This window comes from Pipistrellus hanaki (assembly GCF_964339955.1).
Source record: "Pipistrellus hanaki genome assembly, chromosome: X".
NCBI classification, from domain to species: domain Eukaryota; kingdom Metazoa; phylum Chordata; class Mammalia; order Chiroptera; family Vespertilionidae; genus Pipistrellus; species Pipistrellus hanaki.
Window position 1 is genome coordinate 86742465 of NC_140524.1, and position 19015 is coordinate 86761479.

The window sequence follows — 19015 nt, forward strand, 5'->3', positions numbered from 1 at the left end:
CTATCCTAAAGTTATGTTATCATGTTCTGGATCGCAAATAAAGGTTGAAGAATTTTCAATTTCTATTTAAAAAACAAAATTCTTACCACTAACCTATAAAACGGTAATAAATTTGCAATCTATGTTATTCATAGACTTATATACTAATATTCTGGATCTAAATAAACATTCTGTCTAAAAGAACACCACTTGAAAATGTGAAAATAAAACACACAAAGGTAGGCCAACAAGATATTTTGCACATTAGGAAACTGCTTATCAGGCCTTTCCATCCAAAAACTGAAGATGCCACTTCGAGTTCACTCAGGCTGTGGGTAGCGCTTGGACGTGTTCTTGGAGCTCCTACTGGCCTTGGAAGGAGTGGCAGCCTTGAGTATAGCTTGGGCCCTCTCTTCCTCATCTCTCAAAGCCTCTACATATTGGATTGCGAAGGCACTGGGCCTGGTATCATTGAGCTTGGCCAAAAACTCCAGGACTTTCATCTTGCTGGTCTCAGCGTGGGTTCTTGGACCCCACAGGAACTCATAGCGTGGAGGATCACTGTTGGGCACCGGCTGGTACACGAGGTACTTTTCCTGCACCAAATCTTGGGTGAGAAGCTTCCTGGGCTCCCCAAAAATGAAGTGAGTCTTTCCATCATAGACACTCATCATACTCAGGAATTCCCAGATCTCCTCCTCAGAGGCGCGGTTGCCATTCAAGAAGATCACAGCCAGGAGAGGCATCAGAATCCCTCTGGTAGGAAATCTGAAGCCACGGCCCAGGCTCTCATCGCTGGTGTTACCTTGACTATCTACAAGAGTGTAGTAATTACCGTTGGGCTTGACTTCTTTCAACTCTAGGCCATGGACCAGATCCATGTGCTCAGAGACTTTCTTGAGGATCTCAGGGAAGTCCTTTCTGTACCACTTGTGGATGATCTTCAGCATGTCTCCCTTTTTAATGGGCTCATTCATTTTATATTGACACAGCAGGTACTCTACCAACAGAGTTGCCTTCTTACTTATAAGATCTAGGCCAGAGCTCTCAGTGGAGGTTGAGGCCTGGGAAGCATTTTTACTTTTCTGAACCTGGCCTTTGGCTTTTACAGCAGGTGCTTCACCTGAAGCACCTGCAACGGCACTGGTGGTAGCTGGGGCACTCTGAAGTGCCTGGGGAATGACATCACCAGTAGAGGTTGAGACCTGGGAGGCCTTTTTATTTTTCTGAACCTGGCCTTTGCCATTTTTTACTTTTCTGGAGGTTGAGACTTTGGAATCAGATATTTCACCTGAAGCACCTGCAGTGGCACTGGTGGTGGCTGGGGCATCCTGAGGTGCCTGGAGAGTGCCATCACCAGTGGAGGTTGAGACCTGGGAAACTTTTTTACTTTTCTGAACCTGGCCTTTGGCTTTTACAGCAGGTCCTTCACCTGAAGCACCTGCAGCGGCACTGGTGGTGGCTGGGGCATCCTGAGGTGCCTGGGGAATACCAGCACCAGTGGAGGTTGAGGGACCATCCCCAAAAACGGAAGAGGAGGAGCAAGCGGCCTCTCCTTCCTCTCCTGCAGGGGCCTGAGCATTCTTAACAGCTGGGTCCTCAGCTTTGTTTTGGCGGCGTTTCTCACGTGCACGGAGCTTGCTCTTATGACCACGAGGCATGATGGCTGATGGTCAGGACAGCAGACAGTAGTGTGAGCAAATGGACAGCTGTTTTGAGCACCTGAGGGATGGAGAAAGAGATGATGTGATCACCTTCAACAGGTAGATTCCACCTTGCCTTTATTGAAGGCTACCTCTGCAGTCTTCCTTGAAGGCACTACTTTAGGTTCCAACTAGACTCCTGTTCTGTGTCCTAAGAATCCTACAGAACAACCAGAGAGACTTTAGAGTGAGTTGCATGTTACATCATACCAGCCCTACATGGAAGTTACTCAGGTGACAGTAGGTAATGCCAGTGCAATACCCTTGGATCTGGAATGTGGGAGTCCTCTTGGTTTATTTTCAATATTATCGTGTCCCCTCTAGTCAGAGCCTGGGAATCCTCCTTCCTGGCACTTCCTGGGACCCAGGAAAAAGAACTGGAGGGGAGTCTCAGTCCCCCTCCCTATCAGGAACCACCCAGTGCTGAGAGCTTATGGGGTCATTTGGATCCCCAGTGGCCAAGCTCCTCCCCTTGGCTTCTTTTAAGGCTTGATACTGCTCCCCTTGGCTCCTAGTAAGGCTTAACACTGCTCCCCTAACTTGTGAATGCAACTTCAGACTAAGGATCTCACCTCCCTTAAACTTGATATAAAGAAGTGAGGGGGGATGCTCAAGCTGACAGCCTTTCCCCGAGATTCCCTGAGCTGTTAACAAAGGATTTAAATGATTCTTTGATGGCCCACTTGTTTATGTTTCATTGGCTTCTCCTTTGCTTGGTTTTACCTCATAGTAAGAGCCAAACTACCTGAGCTCCAATAAAAGGAAACGAAGTTGACCTTATGTGACTGAACATGGTCTCCCAAGTATGGAGGCTGTGGCAAGCAGCTTGAGGTCCTATGGTAGGTGGTTCGACACAGGACCCAATTCTGAGGTCTCAAATGGACTCATGCTAAAGTCACAATTTCTGGGACCACTCCCCTCAGACCAAGGCATTAACATCCCTGTTACCCCTGAGTGAGGGCTGATGGGCACTCCTGCCTGACATCTATCCTTGCGGTGTGCTAATATAGTGCTGAAAATAGACAGGATTCTTGTTTTGTTCATTGGTGTTGTTAATCCTCACTGGAGGACAGTTTTTCCGTTGATTTATTTTAGAGAGTGGGAGGGAGGAATGGAAAGGAGAGGGAGAGGAGGAGGGGGAGGGGAAGAGGGAGAGGGAGAGGGGGAAGAGGAAGGAGGGAGGGAGAGGGGGAGGGGGAGGGAGAGGGAAAGGGATAGAAGGAGAGGAGGAGGGAGAGAGGGAGAGGGAGAGAGACAGAGGGGGAGGGGGGAGGAGAGAGGGAGAGGAAGGGAGAGAGAGGGAGAGGAAGAGAGAGAGAGACAGAGAGAGAAAGGGAGAGAGAGGGGAACGGGGGAGGGAGGGAAGGAGAGAGAGAGCAAGAGAAGGGGGGGGGGATATTGCTGTGGGAGCAACACATCGATTGGTTGCCTTCTGCATAAACCAAACCGGCCAAGAAATCCATCTTCTACCTAGGTACCTGCCCATGACCTATGCCAACTCCAGGACACTTTGGTGCAGGACGATCATCTAACCAGGGGGCACACTGGCTAAGGCAGGGAGGATTCCTGGTGGCTCCACTGGTACAGGGGGGCGCATCCCCATAGCCCTCAGTGGCCTGTCCCTGAAACCTGGCAGAACACGAAATCCTCCCTCTGCTGACCTGGCTGCCCCTTTGAGCTGACCAGTCACCTCGCTGATGGGGCCCGGGAGGAAGTGAGTGCAAATCAACATGGCGACAGGCCCTAGCCCCCCAGGGGTGCCTCCCACAGCCTCCCTCCGTGTGACACCCCTGAATCCTGGCAGAGACTGGTCCCTCTCTGTGCCCTCCTCCAACAAACCGAGGCCTGGCCTGTCTGAGACGCCACCTGCAGAACAAGGGCACCGCGGCCCGCCAGCTCTGCTCCGGCCGCCATGATAGTTTGGCGGGGTGAGTGCAGGAGGAGAGGCGGGGGCGCTCTTTATCTATTTCCTTGGCGGGGCGCTGCCTGGAGCTGAGAGCAGGGCCTGCTGCCCCCCGGGGCCCTTTCCCGGAGAGAGGGCTGCTCTGAACCCCCGGCCTCCATCTTGAATCCCTTTGTGGCCTAGGATTGGCCTACTCCCAGCAAGGCCTCCCCGCGCCCCCGCCGCCTCCAACGCCTCCGGGCCGCATTCGGTCTCAGGGCTCACTGCAGGGAAGGGATTGGGGGTCCACACTCGTTTTGGGGGTACGTGGCTTGTGTGGTTAGCACATAAGCCCTCACCTTCACTCAAAGCCAGTCCCGCGAAGCCCAGAGGCAGCCACCACACCCGCGCACCTGCTGGAATGGCCTCGAAGCCGCAGGGGAAGTCGGTGGGGGCCTTTCTGGGGCAGGGCTGTCCAGGGCGCGCCTGATGCTGGGAGCTGGAGTGCTTAGGGTCCCTGGGCCCCCAGTCCTCACTCAGCCTCCCCACTTTTGTGTCTGCAGAGCTTGGACTCATCCTTCTATTGAAGCGAATGGTCCTGACCCCCACAAAGTCTCCTTCCCCGGAGACCCATGGAGGCAGGCAGTGAGGACGCCCTGCCTCTGAAGAGGGGTGTGTGTGTGTGTGTGTGCCTGGGCCTCATGGGCTGGAAGGGGGCGGGGCTGCGTGAGCCTCCATTCATGATAGACTTGCTCTCTCTTAGTACTGAGTGTCCTAGCTTTGGGGCTGTTTGTGATGTGCAAGCCTCCTGTCTCTGCACATCTGGCCTTGGATCCCTCCCTGAGACCACAGGGGTGTGATGTGTGGTAGCGCTTCTGGGTTTCCCAGGACTAAAATTAGTCCTGGACTCTATGTGGCTCCCTCAACTCTCCTCGTAAAACTCATGATCCTCACGTCTTCACATTTGATTCTTAAGACCCAGTCCCTCTCTCTGCAAAATAGACATCACTCACGTTAGATGGAGGCCCTGACCTCCCTGAGACTTCCCAGGTTCTAATCAGTCTGACATCTGTGCCTGGGGTTACAAACTTTCTTTAAAAAAACGCCGTTTGAAAATGACGACTCGTTTCATTTAACATGGCATATGGTTCTTCACATGCTGTTACAAATGGCAGGATGTCTTTCTATTTTATGGCTGAATGATATATCAGTGTGTGTGTGTGTGTGTGTGTGTGTGTGTGTGTATGTGTTCCATTTTCACTTTCAACTCATTAATTCAAGATTATGAAGGTTTTTTTCCCCCATGTCCTCACTACTGTAAATAATGTTACAGTGAACATGGGGACACAGTTTTTTTTTCATGCTAGTGTAAGGTGACCAGACACCCCGATTTTTAACAATTTGTCCCATGTCCCGTGGCATTTTAAAAGTCCAAAAGATTTAAAAGAATATTTCCAAAAATCAGGATTTTAAAACGCCGTGGGATGCAGGACAAATTGTTAAAAATCGGGACTGTCCCGCCAAAAGCGGAACGTCTGGTCACCTTATGCTAGTGGCTTCATTTTCTTTAGATAAATAGCCAGTAGTGGGATTGCTGGATAATATGGTCATGTTATTTTAATTTTTTGAGGTATCTCTATTCTGTCTTCACTTTGGCCACACAAATTTCCATTCCCCTAAACTCACCTATTCTTGAATAATCTAAGAACATCCAGATACATAACTTTTAAATTTAGGACAAAAAAGTCAGCATGGAGTAAGGCAAACCCATAATTGAACACCTTTTACTTTTTTCTCCCTCTCTATGTTGCGACACCATCTATTTTAGCATGGCTCTTTCTTTTCCCATTAACAAGAATATCCTCCTTCTAATGCCATGTGGTTGTGTTCAGGATCATAAAAGTGATCTGAATATTTTCAATGTGTACATTTATTTCTAGAAACAAAACTCCCCTTCTTAAACCTGGCACATAACATTGTGTGATCCATGCCATTCATACACACTTATATTCTGAATCTAAATATTCTGTTGAAACACCACTAATTGAAAATTAGCCCAAAAAATATGTTAACAAGGTATTTATGTTCATCAGGAATGCTGGTCAACAGACATTTCCAACCACAATGTGAAGAATCCACTTCAGACCTCACTCGGGTTGAGAGAAGCGACTGGATGCAGTCCTGGATGGCACACTGCCTCTCCAATGGGACTAAATTTTGTTTATCAATGAAAACCACACACTATGCTATGTCCACCCACTCTTTCCTTTCCATTTGTTCCTTATGAAATGGAGAGTATCTCACCCTCTTTGGTAACTATAGCTTCTCCTACAATCTGTAATTGTATGGGCAGGGGCAGGGCGTTCTTTGCCTAAACATTCCTACTGCAACCATGAAGAATTCCAAGGAGCTGATGCTCAATTAATGATCGTATCAGGTCAAATAAAAGCCATGAAACCAGAGGTCTGATGCACTAAGGTTTATATTTTTCAAACCTTATAAAAAAACATAAGCAAGTACATGTGTTTTTAAAATCTACAAAACGAAAGACTAAATGTGATAAGGCAAGCAAGAAGTGACCAGTTTATATATGTCCCACATCTTTTTTATCCATTCACTTATATTTTCATGTCTTGGCTGTGACAGGAAATGCTGGGTACAGCATAAGTAATGTAGTCAAGAACAAAGTAGTAACTATATATGGTTCAGATGAGTACTAGACTTCTGGAGATGTGTATATAGTATGTTATATAAATGTCCAAACACTATGTTGTACACCTGAAACTAATGTAATATTGTATGCTAACTGTAATTTAAAATATTTTAAAACAGAAGCAGACACATTTTATTCTATCATCTACCTATCATCTATCTACCGACCTACCTATCATTATCTATCTACTGTTCCCCACCTCCCTCCCTCCCTCCCTCCCTCCCTCCCTCCCTCCCTCCCTCCCTCCCTCCCTATCATCTATCTAGTGTTCCCCACCTCCCTCCCTCCCTACCTACTTACCTGTCATTATCTATCTACTGTTCCCCACTATTTTAAAGTTCTTTCACATTTTAAAAGATATTCCTATTCTAAAGCCATGTTATCCTGTTCTAGATCACAAAAGTGATAGAAGGATTTCCAATTTATAATCCAAAAACAAAATTCTTCCTCCTAACCTAATGACCAGCAATAAGTGTGCGATACATGTCATACATACACTTACAGGCTTATATTCTGGTTCTAAATAAACATTCAGCCTAAAAGAATAACATTTGAAAATGCAAACAGAGGAAAGCCACAAAAGATAAGCCAAAGAAATATTTTGCACATTAGAAAACTGCTTAACAGGCCTTTCCAACTAAAAAGCTGGCAAGACTCCACCTCGAGTTCACTCAGGTGAAGTCAGTGGCCAGATGTGGCCCCGGGGCCTCCACTGGCCTCTGTAGGAGTGGCAGCACTGGATGCAGCTTGGGCTCTGGCTTGGACTCTCTCTTCTTCTTCTTTCCAAGCCCTTTCAAAATGAGATGCCAAGGTAGTGCGGATATTATTATTGAGCAGGGAGAAGAACTCGAGGATTTTCATCTTGCTGGTCTCAGCGTGGGCTCGTGGACCCCACAGGAACTCATAGCGTGGAGGATCAGTGTCGGGCACCGACTGGTACACGAGGTATTTTTCTCGCACTAAATCTTGGGTGAGAAGCTTCCTGGGCTCCCCAAAAATGAAGTGAGCCTTTCCATCGTAGACACTCATCATACTCAGGAATTCCCAGATCTCCTCCTCAGAGGCACAGTTGTCATTCAGCAAGATAAAACCCAGGACAGGCATCAGAATCCCTTTGGTGGGAAATCTGAAGCCGCTGCTCAGACTCGCATCTTCACTGTCGACAAGGGTGTAGTAGTTACCATTGGGTTTGACTTCTTTCAATTCCAGGCCGAAGAACCGATCCATGCGCTCAGAGGCTCTCCCGAGAATCTCAGGGAAGTCCTTCCTGAACCACTTGTGGATGATCTTCAGCATGTCTCCCTTTTTAATGGGCTCCTTCTTTTTATGTTGACACAGCATGTAATGAACTAACAGATTTGCCTTCCGGGTTAGAAGATCTAGGCCAGAGCTCTCAGTGGAGGCTGAGGCCTGGGAGGCATTTTTACTTTTCTGAACCTGGCCTCTGGCTTTTACAGCAGGTCCTTCACCTGAAGCACCTGCAGCGGCACTGGTGGTGGCCCGGAGAATGCCAGCAACAGAGGAGGTTGGGGGACCATCCCCAAAAATGGAAGAGAAAGAGAAAGCATCTCCTTCCTCTCCTGAAGGGGCCTGAGCACTTCTATCACCTTGGTTCTCAGCTCTGTTTTGGCGGTGTTTCCCCCGAGCATGGCGCTTGCTCTTATGACCACGAGGCATGATGGCTGTTGTTCAGTTCAGCGGACAGTAGCGTTGGTAAATGGAGAGCTGCTTTGGGCACCTGAGGGATAGAGAAAGAGTTTATGTGAGCACCTTCAACAGGCTGATTCCCCCTGGGCTTTTTTGAAGCCTGACGGGTATTATTGTAGGATCCCACGAGGCTCCTGTTCTAAATTCTGAAACACCAATTAGAAAGAATATATGCATCCCTATGTTCATAGCTACTTAAAATAGCTAAGTTCTGAAAATGACTGGAGCGCCCATCAGTAGGTACATGGATAACAAAGCTCTGGTATATTTACACAATAGAACGCCATGCAGCTGTAAGAAAGAAGCATGCATTACCCACTGGGACAGCATGGAAGGACCTGGAGAGTATTATGCCAAGTGAAATAAGTCAGTTAGAGAAAGACAAGTATCACATGATCTCACTTATATGTAGAATCTAATGAAAAAAAAAATAAACTGATGAATAAAATAGATCTAGACACATGTAAGCATGGAACACATTGAGGAAGCTCAGAGGGAAGGATGCAGGCTGTGAGGGTGGGGAGCAATTAACTAAGGAACTCATAAGACACAGACAATAGGTAGGTGAAGGCCTTGGGGTGGGTGGGAGCAGGGTGGAGAGGGTCAACAGGGGAAATAAAGCGGGACATCAGTAACACTTTCAACAATAAAGACATATATTTTAAAAAGAATCTCACAGTGGAATCACAGAACCTTTAGATCAGTGGTTCCCAACCTTATTTTGGCGATGCTCCCCGGCCCCCCGCCCCAAGCATTTCTAAAATACTGATGTCCCATTCCCGTGACATATATTTCTTACTATTTAAAAAGTGAGCTCCGATTCATGTAGAAGAAGCCTCAAAGGCCATTAACTTGGCCTACACAAAATCTAAAGAACATGACATCCATGAAAGAGGAAAAATAAAAGAACGAAAGGACAGTTGAAGTACCGCGGAGTAAATCACTAAAAAATTGTTAAAATAACAATAATAATAATAATAATAATAATAATAATAATAATAAAAATAATAATATGAAAAGATGTGAAAAAATAGCAAATAAAGTTTCAAAACATATAATAGAGAACTGAAATGCATAAAGATGTCACAATATATATTTAATTACTGTATATGAGGCCCCTAAAACAATAATGCAAAAAAATCCACTGTTAATAGCTTATTCTCCAATTGCTCCCCTTACAATTCAAATTGCCCCCCTGTGGGCATATGCCCCATGTTGGGAACCACTGCTTTAGAGTGAGTCTCAAGCTACATCCTCCCAGACTTTCCTTGCCTTTACTAAGGTGGCAATAGGTAATTTAAGCGTGGATTCCTTTCTTCTGGGATGTGGGGTCCTCTCAGTCCATCTTCGGTGTTATGTCAACTCTGAGCAGAGCCCGGGTGCCCTCCCCTCTGCTACTCTGATGTGGATACCTCAATGCTCCCCGGGATTCAGGAGAAAAGGAACTGGAGGGGAGCCTCAGTGCACCTCCATATCAGGGGACACCCAGAGCTGAGAGCTTCGTGGGGTCCTTTGTGTCCTGAGTTCATTTGGATTCCCAGCTGTCAGTCAAGCTCCTTGTAAGGCTTCACACCACTTCCCTTCGGCTGGCTTGTGGCTGGACCTTCAGATTAAGGATCACACCTTTCTGAGACCTGATGTAAAGACGTGAAGGGGGGGCGGGGCCGGGGCCCACCCAGGGTGGCCCAGTGGTTAAACATCGACCTAGGAACCAGGAGGATGCTGTTCGAATCCTGGTCAGGGCACAGGCCTGGAAAGTGGGCTTAATCTCCAGTGTGGGGCATGCAGGAGGCAGCCGCTCAGTGATTCTCTCACATCCTTGATCCTTGATGTTTCTCTCTCTCTCCCTCTTCTTCACTGAAATCAATACATACATACATATTTAAAAAGATAAGTGAAGGGGGATGCATAATGTAAGGTGACCAGATGTCCGGATTTTTAACAATTTTTCCCATGTCCCGTGGAGTTTGGGGACTTTTTAAAAACACCACAGGACACGGGACAAATTGTTAAAAATCGGGACTGTCCCGCCAAAAGCGGGATGTCTGGTCACCTTAGCACAGTGTTTTTCAACCTTTTTTGGGCAAAGGCACACTTGTTTCATGAAAAAAATCACGAGGCACACCACCATTAGAAAATGTTAAAAAATTTAACTCTGTGCCTATATTGACTATATATAAAGTAATTCTCTTGAATAGGAATCAAATAAACACAAAGAAAGTATTTTATAATTACTTTATTATGAAATATTAAGTAAACAAAATAGTGAAAAATTATAAAATTCTTGTCTTGTCTGCACCTACGGCACACCAGGCAACATCTCGGTGTGCCGCGGAACAGCGGTTGAAAAACGCTGCCTTACCATAATGACAGTCCTTCCCTGAGGAGCCTTGGGATGTGGGTTTTTTTTTTTTTTTAATATATTTTATTGGTTTTTTACAGAGAGGAAGAGAGAGAGACAGAGAGTTAGAAACATCAATGAGAGAGAGACATCGATCAGCTGCCTCTTGCACAGCCCCTACTGGGGATGTGCCCGCAACCAAGGTACATGCCCTTGACCAGAATCGAACCAGGGACCTTTCAGTCCACAGGCCGACGCTCTTCACTGAGCCAAACCGGTCTCGGCGGGATGTGGTTCTTGAAAGGCCTCTCAGGTTCCTCCATTGGATTACAAGGAGAGACCTCCTCACGGTAACAGCCAACCTATATGAGTCTCAGTAAGAGGAAATGAAGATCACCTTGTCTGACAGAAAGTGGTCTCCCGAGGGTGGGGGCTGTGGAAAAGTTTGAGGTTATAGGATACATGGTTCATTTTTTTTACTCCCCCCGCACAACGAAGTTTTATTGGTTTTTAGCAATGTGGATTAAAAGAAATTCAGATGACTTTAGAAGCAATTTGTTAATTCTGAAACATTTCAGAAATGATATTAATGGATGATAATTCTTAACACCAAAGTCTTTAATGCCTAAAATAAAAACTTGGCAATATTATATAAGTCACCAGATTGCCATGAGGTGGAAATTGGACGCACGCTGAGGTCAGCATTTCTGCTCTGCCTGCCTGGAGCAGCTCCCCTCTGATTAAGGCTCTCACTTGCCTGCTTAACCCTGAGTGAGGACTGATGACACTCCTGCCTGACATCTATCCTCGAGGTGTGCTAGAGCTGAAAAAAGAGAGGACTCAGACTCTTTTTTTGTTTGTTTGTTTTGTAAATCTTCATTGGGAGATAGTTTTTCCATTGAATTTTTAGAGTGGAAGGAGGGAGAGAAGGAGAGCGCCCGCGAGCTCGAACGAGCGAGAGTGGGGACCGGGGAGGGGGGTTGGAGGCATTGACATGAGAGTAACACAGCGAATGGTTGCCTGGTTGCCTCTTGCATGAACCAAACCGGCCAAGGGATCCAACTTCCACCTAGGTACCTGCCTGTGACCTATGCCAAGTCCAGGACACTTTGGTGCAGGCCGACCATCTAACCAGGGGGCACACTGGCTAAGGCAGGGAGGATTCCTGGTGGCTCCACTGGTACAGGGGGAGAGAGAGACATCGATCAGCTGCCTCTTGCACAGCCCCTACTGGGGATGTGCCCGCAACCAAGGTACATGCCCTTGACCAGAATCGCATCCCCACAGCCCTCAGTGGCCTGTCCCTGAAACCTGGCAGAACACGAAATCCTCCCTCCTCTGACATGCAGCTGCCCCTTTGAGCTGACCAGTCACCTCGCTGATGGGGCCCGGGAGGAAGTGAGTGCAAATCAACATGGCGACAGGCCCTAGCCCCCCAGGGGTGCCTCCCAAGCCTCCCTCCGTGTGACACCCCTGAATCCTGGCAGAGACTGGTCCCTCTCTGTGCCCTCCTCCAACAAACCGAGGCCTGGCCTGTCTGAGACGCCACCTGCAGAACAAGGGCACCGCGGCCCACCAGCTCTGCTCCGGCCGCCATGATATAATAGTTTGGCGGGGTGAGTGCAAGAGGAGAGGCGGGGGCGCTCTTTATCTATTTCCTTGGCGGGGCGCTGCCTGGAGCTGAGAGCAGGGCCTGCTGCCCCCCGGGGCCCTTTCCCGGAGAGAGGGCTGCTCTGACCCCCGCCCCCCCCCCCCCGGCCTCCATCTTGAATCCCTTTGGGGCCTAGGATCGGCCTACTCCCAGCAAGGCCTCCCCGCGCCCCCGCCGCCTCCAACGCCTCCGGGCCGCATTCGGTCTCAGGGCTCACTGCAGGGAAGGGAATGGGGGTCCACACTCGTTTTGGGGGTACGTGGCTTGTGTGGTTAGCACGTAGGCCCTCACCTTCACTCGAAGCCAGTCCTGCGAAGCCCTCCAGGCAGCCGCCACACCCGCGCACCTGCTGGAATGGCCTCGAGGCCCCAGGGGAAGTCGGTGGGGGCCTTTCTGGGGTAGGGCTGTTCACGGCGTGCCTGATGCTGGGAGCTGGAGAGCTTAGGGTTCCTGGGCCCCCAGTCCTCACTGAGCCTCCCCACTTTTGTGTCGGCAGAGCTTGGATTCCTCCCTCTAGTGAAGCGGGTGGGCTTAGCCCCCACAAAATCCTCCCTTCCCGAGACGCAGGGAGGCAGGCAGTGAGGACGCCCTGCCTCTGAAGCGGGGCCTGAGCCTCATGGGCCAAAAGGGGGCGGAGCTACGGAGCCTCCATTTGTGAGAGATGTGCTCTCCCTTAGCACTGTGGGCCCTGGCCTTGAGGCGGTTTGTGGTGTGCAAGCCTCCTGCCTCTGCAGGCCTGGCCTTGGATCCCTCCCTGAGACCACACAAGCAGAATGCATAGATTCCTGGTCTTCTGCGTCTCCCAGGGCTAAGCAGATTGCCGGACCCTCCAGCCCCTTCTATTTTGGGGGTGCCCTCATTACACTCAGCATCTTCCATAGTTGCATTCTTCTTAAAGACACAGTCCCTTCCTCTGCGAAACAGAAACCGCCCCTGTTAGTCAGAGGCCCTGAGGTCCCTGAGGCCTCCCAGCCTCTGATCAGCCTGACATGGCTGCCAGGCGCTCTGCAGGGAGGTCCGCAGAGGAGATTCGTGAGACCTCCTTGCACAGTGCGGGCTGCCCTTAGTCCCCATTAGGGCCCTCACTGTAAGAGCTGACCAGTCAGGTAACTCCGCCCTCTGCTCTCCTGACATCGCTCATCTTACATCACAATCCCTCTCTGAGAATTCTACATTGGAGTCAGGGCTTAGCCATAGGATCATGGCCCTCCCTTCCAGGCCTCCAGGAAGAGCTTACAGGGACGCCTCCCTCTAGGACCTTACTGTCCCCTCTGAAACCTTCTGCTCCTCCTCATTACAGCCTTCTCCATATCTCCCAGCCTCGGACTCCTCCACTGCACGGAGACCACCCTGCTTAAGTTTTTGCTTGGCCCCTCTACTTTGGCGTGCGTTTCTCTGCCCTCTTTCATGGAGTCCTCACGATGGCTTCTGTCACTTGATTAAAGGCTTCCTGGGAAATGCCACCTCCCTGCAAACGCTTGAGCAATTTCCCTGTTTCGCATCTTGCAGAAAATGGATCCCATTTCGTGAGTGATGTAAGATTAGAAAACTGTTGTCAGAGGAAAGAAAGCTGACACATTCTTTCTCTCCTCACCAGCCAGACTTAGGAAAGTTGCAAAGGATTAACTTTTGTTTAAAGCATTACAAATAGTACTGCAGCTGAAACCGGTTTGGCTCAGTGGATAGAGTGGACTGAAAGGTCCCAGGTTCGATTCCAGTCAAGGGCATGTACATTGGTTGTGGGCACATCCCCGGTAGGGGGTGTGCATGAGGCAGTTGGTGGATGTTTCTCTCTCATCGATGTTTCTAGCTCTCTATCCATCTCCCTTCCTCTCTGTGGAAAATCAATAAAATACATTTAATAAAATATAGTAGTGCATATGTCTCCTTTTTTTCCCAATTGACCTTCCCCCAGCCTCCTCTACCCCCCCCCCCCACTCAGATGTCTTCACCCCCTCCCAGTATCCTGTGTCCATTGGTTAGGCTTATATGCATGCATATAAGTCCTTTCTTTGATCTCTAACCTCCCCACACCCCCAACCCTCCCCAGCCTTCCTGCTGTTGCTTGACAGTCTGTTTAATGCTTCTCTGCCTCTGTATCTATTTTTGTTCATCCGTTTATAATGTTCTTTATTATCCGTAAATGAGTGAGATAATGTGGTATTTTTCTGACTGGCTCATTTAGCATAGCATAATGCTCTCCAGTTCCATCCATGCTGTTGCAAATGGTAAGAATTCCTCTTTTATTTATTTATTTATTTATTTATTTATTTATTTATTTTACCGCTGCATAGTATTCCATGGTGTAGATATACCACCGTTTTGTAATCTACTCATCTTTTGATGGGCACTTAGGCTTTTTCCAAATCTTAACTATTGTAAGTTGTGCTGCTATGAACATAGGGGAGCATATATCCTTTCTGATTTTTGTTTCTAGTTCTTTGGGATATAGTCATAAAAGTGGGATTACTGGGTCAAATGGCAGTTCAATTTTTAATTGTTTGAGAAAACGCCATTATGTTTATCACAGTGGCTGCAACAGTCTGCATTCCTACCAGCAGTGAATGAGGGTTCCTTTTTCTAAATATCTTCTCCAGCAATTGTCTTTCATTGATTTGTTGATGATAGACATTCTGACAGATGAAAAGTGGTACCTCACTCTAGTTTTCATTTGCATCTCTTGGATGAGTAGTGACTTTTATCATGTTTTCATATCTCTCTTGGCCTTCCTTCTGTCTCCTTTCAAAAAGTATTTATTTAGGTTCATTGCCCATTTTTTAATTGGGTTATCTTCCTTTTGTTACCCTGTATGAGTTCCCTATATGTTGGAGATTAATCCCTTATCGGTAATAACGTTGGCAAATATGTACTCCCATGCAGTTAGCTTTCTTGTTTTGTTGATGGTTTCTTTTGCTGTGCAGAAGCTTTTTATTTTGAGGTAGTCCCATTTGTTTATTTTCTCCTTAGTTTCCATTGCCCTAAGAGTAGTATCAGTGAAAAAATTGTTTTGGCATATGTCTGAGATTTTACTGCCTGTGGATTCCTTTAGTATTTTTATGGTTTCCTATTTTATATTTAAGTCCTTTATCCATTTTGAGTTTATCTTTGTTTATGGTGCAAGTTGGTGGTCTAGTTTCATATTTTTGCAAGTATTTGTCCAGTTTCCCCAAAACCATTTATTGAATAGACTCTCTTGTCTCTAGTGTATGCTTTTCCTCTATTGTTGAATATTAATTGAGCATACTTGTTTGTGTGGATCTCTGGATTCTCTGTTCTGTTCCACTGGTCTATGTGTCTTTTCTTGTGCCAGTACCAGGCTGTTTTGAGAACAGTGGCTTTGTAATATAGCTTGATGTAGGGTATTGAGATCCCTCCGACTTTGTTCTTCTTTCTCAGGATTGCTGCAGCTATATGGAATCTTTTTACTTATTTATTTCAGATGAAATTTTGGAATGTTCATTCTAGGTCTGTGGAATATGCCATTGGTATTTCAATGGGGAGTACATTGAATCTATAGATTGCTTTGGTTAGTGTGGACATTTTGATCATATTGATTCTACAAATCCATGAACACAGTATGTTCTTCCATCTGTTTATGTCTTCCTCTATCTCTTTTTTCAGTGTCCTGTAGTTTTCTGCGTATAGATCTTTTACCTCCTTAGTTAAGTTTATTCATAGTATCTTAATTTTATTTGGTGCATTGATAAATGGGATTGTTTTTAAGTCTCTCTGTAAGTTCATTATTGGTGTATAGAAATGCCATAGATTTCTTGGCATTAATTTTATATCCTGCTACATTGCCGAATTCATTTATTAAGACTACCCCATTTCCCCGAAAATAAGGCAGTTTCTGATATTAATTTTTTCTCTCAAAGTTGCGCTAGGTCTTATTTTCAGGGGATGTATTATCTTTCCATGCGCTAGGTCTTATTTTCGGAGGATGTCTTATTTTTGGGGAAACACGGTAGTGTGTTTTTTTAAAATATATTTTATTGATTTTTCACAGAGAGGAAGAGAAAGGGATAGAGAGTTAGAAACATCAATGAGAGAGAATCATCGATCAGCTGCCTCTTGCACACCCCCCACTGGGAATGTGCCCACAACCACGGTACATGCCCTTGACTGGAATCGAACCCGGGACCTTTCAGTCCGCAGGCCGACGCTCTATCCACTGAGCCAAACCGGTCCCGGTAGTAGTTTTTTAATGGAGTCTTTAGGGTATTCTATGTAGAGTATCATGTCATCTGCAAATAAGGAGAGTTTTATTTCTTTTCCAATTTGGATGCATTTTATTTCTTCTTCTTATATGATCCCAATAGGCAGTATTTCCAGTACTTTGTCAAATAGCAGTGGTGAGAGTGGGCATCTGAGAAGAAATAAAAAATTAATAAGGAACACAGGCACAAAATATAAAAATGGCTACAAACAAGTACCTTTCAATAATACCTTTAAATGTTTATGGACTGAATACTCCAATCAAAAAACATGGAGTGATTGAATGGATAAAAAAAAATAATGACCCATATATGTGCTGTCTACAAGAGACCCACCTCATAACAGAGATTCACACAGACTGAAAGTGACGGGATGGAAAAATATCTCCCAGTTTTAAATCTTGCAGAAAATGGATCCCATTTCATGAGATATGTAAGATTAGGAAAATGTTGTCAGAGGAAAGAAAGCTGACACGTTCTTTCTCTCTTCACCAGCCAGATTTAGGGAAGTTGCAGAGGATTCACTCTTTATGCAGAGGGATAGAGCCGGATTTTTGTGAATCCTGACTTTTCTTTTGAGGGCATCTTGTTTCACATATGTCAGTGATCATATTGTCACTCACTGTGATCTCATCACTTTTACTCAAGTCTCATTTATTTGTGATTTTTATTTTTATTTTTGTTATGTCACCCAATCATCTCTTGTGGTCCTAGCATTCTTTTTATCACTTGAGATACATTTTGGAATAGTAGACAAAAGTGAATTAACTGACTCACAGTCAGCTGCAAGGAGTGCACCCATTTGAGCTTTGGACAAATCCAGACCAGTGGTCACTTATTAGCTGTGTGAACTCAGCTCAGGGACATTAGCAAACTCTGTGAGCCTCAGGTTCTGCATTTATGAAGGGGCTTTGCTAAGCCCTGTCTTGTAGGGCTGGTGGATTGGGGTGAATTATGTGTATAGTGCCTGGCACAGTGCCTGAAATGCATTGAGATTTTTCACTATGTTTGTTATGTTTCTGATTAGGATGATTTCATCACCAGAAAATACCACTCACCTTAATGCATTAAATGAAATATATTTTTCTCGCCGAAACCGGTTTGGCTCAGTGGCTAGATCGTCGGCCTGCGGACTGAAGGGTCCCAAGTTCGATTCTGGTCAAGGGTATGTACCTTGGTTGCGGGCACATCCCCAGTGGGGGTTGTGCAGGAGGCGGCTGATCGATGATTCTCTCTCATCGATGTTTCTAACTAACTATTCCTCTTTGTAAAAAATCAATAAAATATATTCTAAAATTATATCTATTTTTGTCAATCAGCGTGGCTCAGTGAACATTGACCTATGAACATGGAAGTCATGATTTGATTCCCGTCAGGGCATATGCTGAGGTTGTAGGCTCAATTCTCGGTGTGGGGCATCCAGGAGGCAGACAATCAATGGTACTCTGTCATCATTGAAGTTTTTATTTCTCCCTTTCTCTCTGAAATATATATATATATATATATCCTATGTCATAAAAGGGTAATATGCAAATAGACCAAATGGCAGTATAACCAATCAAAGCATACTATACCAGGGGGCAGATGCTCCAACCAGTAGGTTATCTTGCTGCTGGGGTCCAACTGATGGTGACTGAGATGGGCCAGACAAGCCCCTGGAGCCCTCCCATGGTCCCTCCCTGGCCCAATCATAAACCGGTGTTTTCCCTCAGCCTGGCCTGCACCTCCTTGCAATCCAGGACCTCTCAGGGGATGTCAAAGAGCCAATTTACAGTGCAAGCCTCACTGGATAGGAACTGATTGGGCACGAGCCTGCAGCAGGTACAGTGGGGCCAGGATGAGCGGGAGTGGTAGGTAGGAGCTGTAGTCAGCTTAGGACTGTGGGTTTCTGCTGGCTCCCAACCACTCCACTGCCTGCCTGCCTAATTGGCCCTGACTGCTTCTGTCTCCCAGCCTGATCACCCCCTAACCACTTCCCTGCTAGCCTGATCGACACCTAACTGCTCCACTGCTGGCTCGATCGCCCCTAAGTGCCCTCCACTGCTGGCCTGGTCACCCTTAATTGCCTTCCCCTTAAGGGCTGGTTGCCCCAACAGCCTCCCATGCAGGCCTGGTCACACCTAACTGCCCTCTACTGCAGGCCTTGGAACTCCCAACTACCTTCCCCTGCAGGCCTGGTCCTCCCCAACTGCCCTCCAATGCAGACCTTGTCGCTCCCAACTGCCCTCCCCTGCTGGCCCAGTCACCCTTACCTTCCCTCTCTTGCCAGTCTGGTCACCCCTAATTGCCCTCCCCTGCTGGCCTGATTGCCCACAACTTCCCTCCCTTGCTGGCCATCTTGTGGTGGCCATCTTGTGTGTTGGAATGATGGTCAATTTGCATATTATCTCTTTATTATATAGGGTGTGTGTGTGTGTAATCAGAGAATATGTGTCACTCTAAGACACGTAACCAAAAATCTGTCCAAAATGTTCCTTAAAAAAGAAACTCTTAAATTTCCCCCCATTAAATTATATTTAAAGGGTGTGTATATTTTCCCAGCTGAATAAAAGTTTTCTAGAATTTGGTTCAAAGACTAACACTTTCTTCTGTCCTAGTTGACCATTAATGAAAACCTCCCCTATTTTCATTCATTACACCATCACTGCAAATCTACACCTAAATATTTTTAATGTCATTTTAATAGAATGGGCTCTGACTCCCTAATCCACAGCAAAAAAGTATCATCCCAATGGATGCCAAGTTTCCAGTCATAGATTATCATGTTTTTTCCTCAGAAATGCCCTGAAGATGATGTTCATCAAACACCCATTCTGTGCACTTTG

The 19015-nt window shown here is 46.5% G+C and overlaps 1 protein-coding gene across 1 annotated transcript; it reads right to left on the reverse strand.

Annotated features, from left to right (window-relative positions):
• Positions 1–299: 299 nt before the first annotated feature.
• LOC311615507 (melanoma-associated antigen B4-like) lies at positions 300–1640 on the reverse strand (the record flags this gene model as incomplete). Its single annotated transcript, XM_084870868.1, has 2 exons — positions 300–1151; positions 1233–1640. 2 exons carry the CDS (start codon positions 1638–1640, stop codon positions 300–302), a joined length of 1260 nt encoding a protein of 419 aa, XP_084726994.1.
• Between the last annotated feature and the right edge of the window lie 17375 nt (positions 1641–19015).